The 14,425-nt window shown below is 41.0% G+C and overlaps 1 protein-coding gene across 1 annotated transcript in view; it reads left to right on the top strand.

The window, feature by feature from the left end:
* COL21A1 (collagen type XXI alpha 1 chain) overlaps positions 1–3,844 on the top strand; it is a 125,161-nt gene extending 121,317 nt beyond the window's left edge. The window contains exons 30-31 of the mRNA XM_081187097.1: positions 1,162–1,239; positions 2,480–3,844. Coding sequence (XP_081043223.1) covers positions 1,162–1,239; positions 2,480–2,667 — 266 coding nt within the window. The 3' untranslated portion in view covers positions 2,668–3,844. The remainder of the gene's footprint in view (positions 1–1,161; positions 1,240–2,479) is intronic.
* The last annotated feature ends 10,581 nt before the right edge of the window (positions 3,845–14,425 follow it).

Below are 14,425 nucleotides of genomic sequence, written 5' to 3'. Positions count from 1 at the left end.
TGTAGGGTTACAGCCTGTATCTTATAATAGAATCTAGTAGAGGCCTACTTACCTTTTATATGAAAGATTACCCAAGAGTACTGAGATTCTTATGCAGCAATAACAATGTTCTTATTCAGTAGCTGTCATTTTTCTCAAAGTTTTTTCTTAGAACTTGAACCTTCTTCTCCAATGGTCATTACATGAACTGAGTACTTCTTCAGTTATTATTGTTGCCTTCTACTTTTACAGTTTTAAAAATGTAATATATCCCTGAACCACTAGATAATTTTAAGCACATCGTTAATTGAAGTATGTGGTCTGAAGACATAAACAGTAATTACAATGTGCAGTGTGGATACAATTTTGTCTGCTTCACATTTCAGAATTTTTATCTGATGATCATCTGTCTTCAATGCATGTGAAATATTTCCACACCACTTATGATCTTAGCCTCTTCCATCATGATAGTTATTTTATTTATTGTGTTTATACAGTATAAATATACAATATTGTGTTTATATCTCAGAACTGTTTCCTTCATTTGATCCTCACGACAATCCTGTGAGGAAGGTTACGACTGAGTGTGAGCCCAGGGTCACCCATTGAGCTTCCAATTGGGATTTTCACTTCAGTCTCCTGAGTCCTAGGGCACAATTATATGTCGCCTCTCTAATTCTGCCTTTCTATCCTTAAAAAAACAGTACCATATACTCCTGATACATGTTGACACACTTTGTTCCTGAATTAAAATTGGAGGCACACTTGATTTTTACAGGGCCAAAGGATATTTTTATAATGTGAAACTTACCAGCACTCAGAAAAGCCCATCACTGCATTTCTGCAGAAATTACTGATTTTGGCACATCTCTGATTGGCAGGAGGTGGCACCAGAACAGTGACTCAGGCAGACCTATGGACAGCCTCCTCTGAGGCTGCAGAATTCTGATGCATGTTTGCATGCAAAGTGGTTCAATGGTCAAATCACACCCAATGCAGAAAAGCAGCATCATTTCCCCTTCAGAATCTACTTAGATGGAGGCAGGGTGATAGTGTTCAGTCATGCCAAAATAGGAACTCTGAGCTTATGGGAATTCTCCCCCCCCCCCAGTACACCGGTATGTCTTAGTGCACACTTTGGGAACTACTGACAATATGTATTTTATGTCTGGCACTTTGCAGGACTACCAGGAAAAAATGGAGCTAAAGGAAGCCAAGGAGTTGGGGTCCCTGGGATGCAAGGACCTCCAGGACCTCCAGGTATTGTTTGGAGAAGCCAGAAAGCTTTGGAGCTAACGTGCTCTAAGATTGCACTTCTTAGCTCACCCTTTCAAAGAGTCACTTACGTTGGCTTTAGTGGGACTTTTCCACAGAAGCAGCCATCAGTACTGCGGCTTGGAATTTAAAAATCAAATCAGTAGATCATCTTAATGCATCTACATAGCTGGTTGTTCCTCAGGGAAAAGCTGGGTGAACAGATGAATTTTAAGTAGGCACCTTAGTACCAGTATCGTAGCTGCCTTCCTGATTATCATTGGGAGGGTAATCCAAGGGGCAGGTGCTACCACATTAAAGGCCCTGGTCTTAGTGGGCACAAGGCTTGGAAGCTTATGGCACTATGAAAGGTATCCTGCCCGAGGATCAAAGTGACTAGGCTGGAGTAAACAAGCTAAGGTGCTTCCAGAGGTAACTATGTCCCAAGTTGGACAGGTCTCCACATAGAGGCATAGTACTGTAGAGTTGGAAAGGGACCCCAAAGGTCATCTCATCAAAACCCCTGCAGTGCCTGTTGGCAACCAGTGCTGCTCTTTCAGCACAGGTTTTATGTACTGTCAGTAGGGCAATCCCTTCTTTCTGCAGCATTCTGCACTAGCTACAGTGCCCAGGCTAACCTTAAGGAAAGCTCCACATAAGGTTGCATTGCAGTAATCCAGTAAAAAACCAGTGCCTCAACTACCAAAGTTAAACTATCCCAATTCAGAAACAACCGGAGCTGCCACAGTGGTCAAAGCTTGCAGAATACACAATGAAGCTACCTGGGCCTCCGGTGACAAAGAGGAAACCAGGAGCATTCCCAAGCTACATATCTGCTCCTCAAGGAGCAGTGTAACCCCATCCAAGGCAGGCAGCTGGTCTATTTATCAGATCTGGGAACTGCTCACAAACATTGTCTTACCAGGATGCCATCTCACTTTATTGATGCACATCAAGTCCACTGCTGCACCTTAGCAGAGCTCCAGTTCTTTTTGCTCAGTGATGACGGACATCAGCTTTCTGGAAGATGCTCCTGTGGCACTACTAGGGCTGCCTGGGTGGCACAGACTCCTCTCTTACTGCAACAACCAAGGCACTTTCATGTGTTATTCACATCAGCGCCTTTAAACCTAAAAAAGTAAATACTTAATCAGGCAGGGTGGATCATGCTAGAAATCTTTAACAAATTGTAATACCTTACCGGCACCAAACACACTCCATGTATATATTTCATATATTGTTAAAGGTCCTGAAGGTCCACCTGGGATAAGTAAAGAAGGATATCGTGGAGAACCTGGGAAGCCAGGTAAAGATGGAGACCGTGGAAATCCTGGAAATCCTGGACAAACTGGACCACCTGGCATCTGTGACCCGTCTTTATGCTTTAGTGTAATTGTAGGAAGAGATCCGTTTAGAAAAGGACCAAACTATTAATTTGGGATGTGTTAGTGGCAGACTAGACCTGGTGCTTGTCTTCAACAATCTTTCAAGTCTCAGGAAGATGACTGGCAATAATCCTCTTTCCCAGAAACTAAAGTACCTCTGATGTGTAATGTAATATGGTAAAATATTCCATATTAAATTTAAGACTCTAAATATGTGTTGGGCCTATGGGCTGATCAAGTAACATGCTCCCCCATCCAGTTAAGCTTAGTTATCACTGTACATTTAAATGCAATGAAACCACATAGTTGTCTTTTATTTAAATCCCATTGCTATCAGTCATGACTAGCTTTATCTGGATTGGAGAGTGAATTTTAACTGAATGATACTGTTGAAGTCCATTGGCAACACTGCTGGAAGCCGGATTGGGTCCTCGATGTTTCATGATCAGCTGTATACCACTGTGAAATATTTTCTATCCAGCCTAAATATGCAGCACCTGAATTTTAATGGAACATGGCTGGTTTTTATTTCGTTTGTCAATTTCATCCATTTGTGTATGTTTCATATTTTTCTGGTTAACCGTTTTCTTTTGAAAAATGTATGAATCCAAGTCTTTTTTTTATAAAAAACAACAACCCCCATGTTGTCCTCAAAATAACGATGCAACTATCCAATTATACATTTCCACCTACAAGTAAAGAAACCTCCAGAGGCACCTTAAAAAACTTAAAAATGCATTTTTTATATATAAAAAAGGTTTCTAATTATATTATGGCCAATTTTTTTTTTTATCATACTGTTGCACAACCAAGCTTAACCATATTTAATTTTTTTCAGCTGACTATAGAACTGGGTGTTTTTGCTATGCTCCATAGGACTGCGGTGGTCAAACAAAAGTTTACAAGCTGTGCTTTATGCTTACTACATAACTACAGTGTTCTTTATGCTGCTTCTTTGTACATTTTAATTAAGGCATTTCTGTGTTTATTTTGTAAAACAAGATGCAATCAAGAAGCACTGTTGGCATCCTAATAAATTCAGTTGTACAATTTCTATCCGAAGTTGGCGCTATTTTAAGCTTTAACGCAAAAAGTCTTTTATTGCACCTATGCAAAGCTTTATAACTGGCCTTTTGTTGTTGTTGTTTTCGGTCATTAGTAATATGCTTGACATTCAAGGTAATTTTTTTTTTTAAGATTTTGTGGTAATAAAAGCAATTTTTTCACTTGTTGAGCTGAGTTTTTATTATTCATGTGAATTATGTCCTACAGAACATTATTCGTCCAACTGCATACCAACAAGATAAAGACAACAATGTCCAAACTGGATAGCATTCTGGTCACACAAGGCCTGATTCCCCCTGGTAGAAGCAACAAACATTGGTAACATTAAAATCACAGACCACGCCCCAGTACACGCTACCCTCAGGAGAGGAAGCACAAACTACCCCCATCATGGTCCTTCAGCCCCATCCTAACCACAAACCAACTAGCTAAAAAGAGTGTCTTCAAAACTACTTTAAGGACAATGATGTAGGTGACATAACACTCCCCACCCCCTGGGGACACAATGAAAGCAGTAATTAGACGAGCCTGCATAAAGGAGAGGGCATCCCTTAAAAAACAGCTCCTCAAAAATTGGTAAATTAGAACAACAAATTACAACCCTCTCATCAAACTACAAACAGGAACCAAAAAGCTACTTAATAGAACGAAAAAGAAGGGACATTGACTCTCTAGAACAATGATTAACATCCTATACTCTAAACAATGCTTTTACGAATATGGAGGGAAGAACTCCAGTCTATTAGCAAACAGATGCAGGAAAAAATAAAACAAGAATACATTGCGTCACAAAAAAAAGACCGTAATGTAACAATCTGTACACCTCCAGCAACCCACCTGAACATCCCCATCGCTATCCCTATCCCTATCCCCATCCCCATCCCCGCTAACCCCCCTGGCCTATCACCCACTATTCCAACAGGCAGCACAAAACCTCCAGATAAAAACCTGGCAAACCAAAGGTCTACACTGTCTAAAAGATTGCTACAAAAACAACAAACCCATACCAACACAAGAAACACACAACAAACTGGGGGACACCCAAATACCTTGGCTAACACATCATCAACTACATGCCTTCTTAAACAATCCATCAGTAAAATCAGCAGCCACTAGGCCCTTGACCACCTTTGAAAACCTCCCTACAGCAGAGGGACACAATATACAAAATGCTGCTCCAAAATCCCACAGAGCCCCTTGACAAAGCAGGTAGTAAGTCTGCAGAAATACAGGGAAAGGTTGTGTGAAGTGGGGAGAGTCCTTTGAAGAAGATGGGCAGAGGGCAGGGGGAATTGAAGAAGAGAGGAACCAAAGAGAAAGGGGAGTTGCAGATAAACTGCACATAGCCTAGAAACAGGAGTAGAAATATGCTGTGAGCAAGTAAAAGCTGTACAGGCAATGGAAGACTGATTGCTGTAAAGGAACTGTTCCCCTAGAACCGGGGGACCATTTTGTCTGTGGGCTTCAAGTCTGTAATTACTGAAGACTGCAAGTCCGATTATTCAGTCCGATTAATATTTTTAAATGGGTTTCTGACAGGTGCTATTTAATACTGATGGAGAATGTTATTGGTGCAGTTGGTTTAGTTAAAAATGCATAATTATTTTTTAAATTTTCATCATAATTGTTTTCCACTTTGAATGCAAATTTATAGAATACGTGGTGAAGAATCCAGTTGACGCAAGCTCTGGAGCTGTCCAGATATTATGCTTTTCTCAATACTGTTTCTTAAAATGTAATTCCTACATTTTTAAATGACGGTGTCTGGATGCATTTTTCTGACCAGAGAATTAAAGGTACTTGGTATAGAGCCTTTGTGCTCCTTCATATGTGATATCCAGCAGATGGCAGCAAAACAAAGCCCTGTGGCACAGACTGTGGTCAGTTGTTCCCCATAATAGCAGTCGGGGGATTTTGGAGAGGAAACTGATCCAGGCTCTGATCCAGTTTACGAACACATGCCAGATTGGGGCCTTCAGCTAACGTGCTCTTTCCCCTCTGAATAGCCTGGCATTTTTAATATAGGTGTGCTAATCATAACAAAAATAGGTTGGGCTTGGTGATCTTATTTGTGTGCGGACGGGCATATCCATTAAACAGAACTGCATGATTGCAAACTTGCAGCGATCAGTCCACGAATAATGAAGCCTATCCTCCTTCTTGCCATACTATCAACCTCACTACACAAAAACACAATGCGAAAGGCCAGTGGTAGCATAATGTTGTTGCACAGATACCAGCATTCCATGACGATCACTAAAAACAGCACTCAGGCTGTGTAAAACGCAATCCATACGAGCCAATTGCTCAACAAGCCAATACAAACCACAACAAAAAAGACATGCAAAGGAATGTTAACGTTGCAAATTGTGCTAGCTTTGTACATGCCAACTATTTCTTGGCTTTCGTAATGTCTGAGTTGCAACTTAATATGGGCTGTTGAACTGACAATTGTAATTGTGGACTAATTACAATTACAAATGTCCTAATAATTACACAGACTGATCTTTCCGCTGCTTAGCAATGTAGGGTTTTCTTTCCTGGCAGAAAGCTCTTCTCTGTAGCAATATCGGTCATTAAGCTTGCTTTCTTCACTATAGAGTTCATGAGGAATTGGTTTTTCCTGTATTTGGTGGGTAATTGCAAGCCTTCAGGGAGTGTGGTATTGAGTTAGAAGCAGTGACATTTCAATAGAAGAGATGTCCGTTTGCTGACATTTATTTGACTGTTATCAATGTAAATCATACTGTGGGTAGTAGACCCAATGAAATAAATAAACTAGTAATTTAAGTTGATTGATTTCACTGGCCTGATCTTGAGTATAATTAATGTGGAACACTACTCTTTATGTATAATTTTTCCCTCTGTACTTCTAAAAAGTATTTATTTCATTAAATTTCAAAGCATTTATCTGGAATGCTTCAGCCTGTAATTACCTTGGATTTTAATATTCTGAAGCAAAACATCCTTTAAAAAGATCAGTACAAAACAAAGAAACACCAAATAACTAAAAGTTCTATTTATGTCCATCATTTCTGGACTCCAAAAGGAACATTCCAATGGCAACCACAGCAAAACCATAAATTCAGAAACAGTATTGTGCTTTTTGTCGTTTAGCTTAAACCACATAAATTTTATGCAAAAATAAAGATTTGAATGAAGGTTCAATTTTTATTCATATGTTTGGACCAAAGATTTCTGATGTAACCAAAAGCTTATGGTTATTCTACATATCGGGGGCACACAGCAGCCAAAGTTAAGCAGTTTTAGGTGCAATCCGTTACACATTTACTTGGTAGCAAGTCTCATTGAGAAATCTTGCCTGCAAAACAGTGGAAGAAAGCAATTTTGGTATCTATTCCCCACTTCACAATAGGCCGCTATGTCCACTAAAAATCTGATCCAAAGGGTTTGGATGGGAGGTGGTGCTGGGGACTTAAGGGGGGAGAAATCAGAAAAAAAATCTTGCCCGCCCCCCTTCAAGCACTAGATGCATCTCAAGTAGAACTTAAGCACATTTATTCCCCTTGAAAATAAAATTGGAACATACGAAGTCCAGCCCTGCTCACAGTGGGGATTGAACCTGAGACCTTCTGTAGGCAAAAAATGGTCTGTCACTGAGCTGCGTTCTTCCCCCAAGGGACTATGTAGAGGAGGAACTAAGATCAAGCTTGAACACTTTAATGCTAAGGAGCTGGGAGTTTTGTCTTCAATACACCCTTGGACAGCTTCTGGAATAGGCTTCTGATGCAGAGATTAACTGGCAGCCTGTAGACATACGTCTTTGTGTACATGATGCTGGCAGAGCTTAATCTGAGTGGCAGCTCATTGTGGCTCAGCCTAGAAATCTGTTTCTCTGTGCCAGAATTGAAAACTCATTTCATGCGTGTGCCGATGGTCTTTTTCAGAGAATATCTCATGGTTCTTTATTTTCTACAGTTTATAAGCCTACCTTTTATAGGGTGGATTGCAATGTAAGGACCAACGTAACTCACAATAAGAAATATATAAAATATCAGATGCAAAAAAAATGGTTCTATCCAGTGAGGTCATTCTGTCTGAGCAAAGACTTCCACTTGCACAGTGGAACTCCCCCCCCCCCAAGTCCTCTCTTTGCAAGCCACCTGCACCCCCCATCTGTTCCAGAGAGCTGTGGCAGAGGGCCTTCTCGGTAGTGGCACCCACCCTGTGGAATGCCCTCCCATCAGATGTCAAGGAAATAACAACAACAATTTATTACTTACATCCTGCCCATCTGGCTGGGTATCTGACTTTTAGAAGACATCTGAAAGCATCCCTGTTTAGGGAAGTTTTTAATGTCTGATATTTTATTGTGCTTTTAATTATGTTGGGAGCCGCCCAGAGTGGCTGGGGAAACTCAGCCAGATGGGTGGGGTACAAATAATAAATAATAAATAATAAATTATTATTATTATTATTATTATTATTATTATTATTATTATTATTATTATGAAAACCCCAGAAAAGATTTGAGTGGAAAATTGGGATGGAGGGTGGGTGGGGAGAGAAAGCAATGCCATGCAAATGGAAGTCCTTGTATGAAAAAAGGCAAAGTACCATGAGGATTATTTTAATGGGGATAGGAATCTTGTGAGGTAAATACCATCTGGTATTTGCAGACATGGAGATTTGAGTCAAATCCTTACCAACAGTAGGAACATGCTCTTATTTCTACCAAAAACAACAACAAACCAAAACAAACCAACCAACAAACAAGCAAACCCCTTTGTAGGTTTCATCATCTTTTCCACTGGTAGCAATGTGGCACCAGTTTTGCTTTGGAGCTTTCCTAAATTTTAAATAAACACATAAGTATTAATTTGTGAAGAGAGTAGTCATTCACTTGGCCCCTTAGATAGCAAAGGATGAAGGAAAATAACTCTACTGAGTGCTAGGAAATAACTGGCATCTAGGAACAGGGTCTGGACAATCGGGCAAGAAATCAGAAGGATCCCAGTGCAACACTATCTTAATATCTTGGTTGGAAATTGGCAGTAAAAACAAAAAGTTCCTAAGTAGTGTTTGCTTTTTTAGAAAAGCCAACTATGACTTTTTATACATCCTTCCAGTAGTTTCACATTTATTTCTCAGAAAATGGGAGAGGGCAATCATTGAGAAGATGATAAAAAGTATAGTGGCATGGTGATAAATGCTCAAAACTTACATCAGATGTGAAACAGACTGCTTTCACATTTCCACATTCTCATTTTTTGAGAAAGACCTTTCTTGATCCTTTACTGTAGCAAAACTGATGCTGCTTAATGACTCTGTTAGCCTTATGATGATAAGCTTTTATGGGCAATTTGTGCAAGAGCAAATTAATGTAGTCTACAAGCCACTGGCTGCAGCAAGAGTGAAAGCCAGCCATAAAACATAAAACCAAACCATTGCAAAAATATGAATATAAGTATATTATTTAGACTAGGAACCAAATATTAAGCTAACGTACAGTGGTACCTTGGGTTACATACGCTTCAGGTTACATACGCTTCAGGTTACAGACTCCGCTAACTCAGAAATAGTGCTTCAGGTTAAGAACTTTGCTTCAGGATGAGAACAGAAATCGTGCTCTGGCGGCGTGACGGCAGCAGGAGGCCCCATTATCTAAAGTGATGCTTCAGGTTAAGAACAGTTTCAGGTTAAGAATGGACCTCCGGAACGAATTAAGTACTTAACCCGAGGTACCACTGCATCTAAAAATAGGCTCAAACTACAGTAATGATTGCTGATGTAGGAATGCTTGTGGGATTTTATTTTGTGAATTATGATACACACTGACCTGAACTGCCCCACCTGGTAGGTGGGTTCAAATTATGCAATTCTCTGAATGTTGTGATATAGTTATGAGCTTTAAAAAAGCCTCAAAAGACATTGACAATTGTGTGTTTTGAAAGAAAATATGTTCAAATACCGTATTGGTCTGAATAGAAGCCTCACTTTCCCCCCGAATTCTGACCGTGAAAAGTTAAAGTGCAGCCAGGAGTGTGGGGCAAATAGTGCTAGGAGCACAGCAAAGCGGTGCCCGCCTCTCCACCAAGGCCAGGAAGGGAGAGAGCGAGGAAAGGCAAAGGCCTCCGGCAACGCAGTGCAGCCCCTCCCCCACCCAGTATGCAGCCAGGAGCAGTGAGGAATGGAGTGGCTTATATTCGGATATTTTTTCTTTTTTTTCTTCCCCCTCCTCCAATTTTAAAGGTGTGGCTTATATTCGGGCCAATACACTATATGTTTGTTTGTGTGTGTTTTCCTCTTAAGAGCTGTCCCTAGGGATGCTGCAAAAGAGTATTCTAGTTTCTAAGAGACTTTGGTGTTGAGCAAATTCTTAGGACCCATCTTGCCAAGAATTCACTTCTCTGAGCTCCTCTTTGGCCTGATCAAAGCAACGTAGCATTCTAAAATGGCAGATTGGGTAGTCCAAAGTCAGCCTGCAGATGGAGATGCCACTTTTAAATGTTCACTCCCAGCCAAAATTCTCTGCTAGGTAAAACAAAGCTTTAGATGGAGAGAGATTTTAGCCCATCGCACTCCCAGCGGTGTTAGTTTTGTAGCTGGTGGAGAGCTTCATTTTCAACAAAAATAAAGATCAGCATTAGATGTTTTCCCACCAGCACCTATAGTCTGAAATGATGCCATTTATTTCTACCACATCATTATGTTATTGTTTCATTTTTCGTGCTCTGCCTTATTCTGCAGCATGTGTAGACCAGGACTTTATTTCTTATTTTTCAGACAATGGAAATGAGAGCCAGTGTGGTGTAGTGGTTAAGGGTGGTAGTCTCGTAATCTGGGGAACCGGGTTCGTGTCTCCGCTCCTCCACATGCAGCTGCTGGGTGACCTTGGGCCAGTCACACTTCTTTGAAGTCTCTCAGCCCCACTCACCTCACAGAGTGTTTGTTGTGGGGGAGGAAGGGAAAGGAGAATGTTAGCCACTTTGAGACTCCTTAAAGGGAGTGAAAGGCGGGATATCAAATCCAAACTACTACTACTACTACTACTACTACTCTTCTTCTTCTTCTTCTTCTTCTTCTTCTTCTTCTTCTTCTTCTTCTTCTTCTTCTTCTTCTTCTTGTTACAATACAGCATACCTGTACACAGAGGGTAACATCCAAATGGGTCTCTCTGTGAACAGAATGGACTTTTGCTTACAGTACAGGTTTGTGGTCCTCCTCTTCTTCTTCTGTTATTCTCCCTACCTACGGCCAACCACATGAACCGCCAGTCTTCTCCAGATTGGGAGACACTCTGAAGCAGAATTGAGGGGCACAGAAGGTTTCAGCAGATTGGCAAGGAAGGGGAAGTGTTATTGTGTGAGTGGATGTCTGCTCTTGCATTTACCTGGATTCCTCCCTATTGTTTTCTTGTTTGGCTAAACTTTCTTTGCCATTCATTGCCAGTATGTGGGTGGCAGTCAATTCTGACAGTATGGCGCACCTTGTCTTCTGAAAGTTTCAGGTTCCAAGTTGTAAACTTCACTCTAGAGACAAAATAATTGCAATGGGCTTCTTCTGAACTAAGGCTCTGACAAATACCTGTAGATAATGGATGGTATTCAACTGACATCCCTCTGCTAAGAGAAGGAACTGAGAAGGAGGCATATTTTGGTGAGGTGATCTCCTCCAACCTACTTCAAAGGGTTGGGGACCCTCCAAAGCAGATGGGGAAGTGTTATGTACTGAAGTTCTCGCCCTGGGCCAGCAGGGGGATACTGTAGATAGTTCAGGTCCACATATGCAAATCAGGGATCGAAAGTGACGTTCAGTGATTGGATAGTTACAGAAAGTTGTTACAGTTACGTTGTACTGGAGCTCTATATAAGCAGGCTGGCTAAACCCTTCAGCTCAGTTCTGTTCTGGCCTCTGAATAAACAAGAGCTGTTTGAAGAATCGCTGTGTCGTCTGATATGTTCACCCACAACTTAACAGGAAGGAATGGGAGGGGTTTGAAAAATTGTCCCCTCTCCTTCCACCAGATATATGGAATGTGCTGCAAAATTCCTTCAAGTCTTACCTGAAATCTACTAGAATATTAGTTCCCAAATCTCAAACATTGACAGCAAATGTTCACTGGTAGCAGAAAGCGCACATCAGTTGAACTGCCAATTTGTCAGGTAAAGAAATTTCGGGACTGGAAGAAACTTGGCTTCAATTTCCAGGAGAAATATTTGGATCTGCTACAATTTATGAAAGCATAACAAAATGTTCTTCCATGCACAATGCTTTAAACAAACATTTCAACAAATCATTATCAGTTATGGGATCCTGGGGACAGTAAGGCATAAAGCGTTGACAAATTAAAATATATTTTACCTAGTTGTTATGATGGCAGGAATTATTTTCTGGGAACTGGTGATGTTTCAATGTGCCCATAAGAAAAACAATTTCATGTGTGAGGTTCTTAAGTTGTGAAACAGGAGTCTATCTAGCTTTCCTCTGAAGGTTAATGCAATACTGTTTATTGGCTTTCTCGCATTTCTCATCTCACATTTATCAAAACAGGAGCAATATTTACGTAACAGTTTTAGGTTTGCAAAGTGCTTTACCATTTGCGACATCTCTGATGGGATACAATGGCATGGCAGGAGTTTTTGGGGAAGGGGGTGGGGAAGGCAGGAAGGCAAGAAAACAAATAATTTACTGCTCATGCCAATATTTCAATTACACATTGCACCATTTTGGAAACCACAGCTGGCTTTGGGGGCAGGGGAGCGGACACTGGCTAGGGTTAGCTGGTGCTTCTGAAATGAATAAGTAATAAAAATGAAACAATCATAGCCTAGATGTCATCCTGTGCTTTTGATGTGCCTAATGCAATTAGACAAACTGTTAACACATTTACTGTTAAGAGATAAAATGTGACGTGTCTTCAATTTATGACATTGCTAAAGTCATCTATGGAAAATATCCATGGACCACAATGAAGCGGGGGGTGGGAGTGGGATAGATTTATTGCTTAAAGATGTTCTCTTTTAGACTTTTAAGGAGAACTTGGAGGATAATACTAGTATTTTACACTTGATGTGGATTTGCGGAACACAGGAGTTTCCAAGTGTTCCATGGAGAAAACGTTGTTTACTCTTTTTCAGCAGGGAGCAACAATAACTCCAGCAGGAATAAATAACACAAAATATCTTTACAGGAGGAATATTGGAGTTATTTCAATATAAAGACTGTTAACTTCACTTCCAAACACCATCTGGACTAATCGTATCCATTCTGGACTAATTGTATAATTCAAAGATTTGAATATAAAGTTTATTAACTTCAATCCAAAGCCTTGGTATATAGTACTGCAGGAATAAAATTGTTAGTAAATTTGCAAAGCTAAGCAGGGTCCAGTATGGTTTCAAATTGGATGGGGAACCACATACAGTGGTACCTCAGGTTAAGTACTTAATTCGTTCCGGAGGTCCGTTCTTAACCTGAAACTGTTCTTAACCTGAAGCACCACTTTAGCTAATGGGGCCTCCTGCTGCCGCTGTGCCGCTGCCGCAAGATTTCTGTTCTCATCCTAAAGCAAAGTTCTTAACCTGAGGTAATATTTCTGGGTTAGCGGAGTCTGTAACCTGAAGCGTATGTAACCTGAAGTGTATGTAACCCGAGGTACCACTGTATTGAGATTCCAGGGTTGGACTAGATGACTTTCGTGTCCCTTCCAATTTGATGATTCTATAGCCCTTTTTAAAAAAACAACAACATGCAAACAGTCCGAAATTCTTAAAACAAGATTTTCATTAAGAAATTTTTAACAACCGTGCCACGGAAGGCTAGTTTTATCTTCATGTTATAGATTGGGGTGGTTAGTATATGTCTCTTCATATCTTGTTGGACTGCAGCTTCCACAATTCCTGACAATTGGCCATGGGAGCTGGGTCTGATGGGAGTTGGAGTCCAACAATGTTCAGAGGACCATGCATCCCCATCCTTATTACAGATGGCCACAAGGGGAGTTTTGACCTAAGGTCACTCACATTCTACAGCTGGCAAAGCAACCCTAGCTTGTGGCTGGGGGAAAGCAGAGTGGTGAACCAACCACATCATCTGAGGAACTGCTAGTTCTGGAAGATGGGATTGAACTCAATGGAAAGGCAACCCTAAAATCCTAATCTCCCCCAGTGAAATCTACTCAGAGTTGAGTGTTGATTTCAGCTCATGGTCATCAGTGAGTGAGTTTCCCCCCAAAACCTCTGGCTATACAGTATATACATTATTTACACCATGGGTCCCGCATGATTGACTGTTTCAGCTCCCCTCCTGGAGCCTGATTGGGCTACTTCTGCAGGCCAAACAGGTTGCTGATTCACTTCCTCCTGGAGCTAGATTTGGCGGCTCCTGCGAACCAATCAAGTTGCTGCCTTTTAGGATCCTACCTGCCTATTGTTCTAGGATCCAAGCTCAGTACATAACACCCAGCTATTAACTTCTGGGGGATTCTGATTACACTCTAAACTAGGATTTGGGGTGCAGGATTCCGCGTTCAGATTTAAGAACATACACATGTTGGAAGTGCAACAGCAGAGATCATTCTGTGTGCGATTTAAGGGTTAATTGTGTTAAAGCCAGAAGGGGAACGAGTGGAGGTGTTGCTTAGCAACCAGGCAGAGTGGCATGATCTTCACTGAGATAGCACATGCCCCAATTGGATGTGTTCATCCCTAACTCTAGGTCATTTATGAGCAAGTTTTAAAGCCCAGGCCCCAAGGCTGGTCCTTGGGGGACTCTTCTTT

The sequence above is a fragment of the Podarcis bocagei genome (genome assembly GCF_964188305.1).
Source record: "Podarcis bocagei genome assembly, chromosome: 3".
NCBI classification, from domain to species: domain Eukaryota; kingdom Metazoa; phylum Chordata; class Lepidosauria; order Squamata; family Lacertidae; genus Podarcis; species Podarcis bocagei.
The sequence above is the reverse complement of the archived record's forward strand: the minus strand, read 5'-3'. Positions and strand labels throughout refer to the sequence as shown.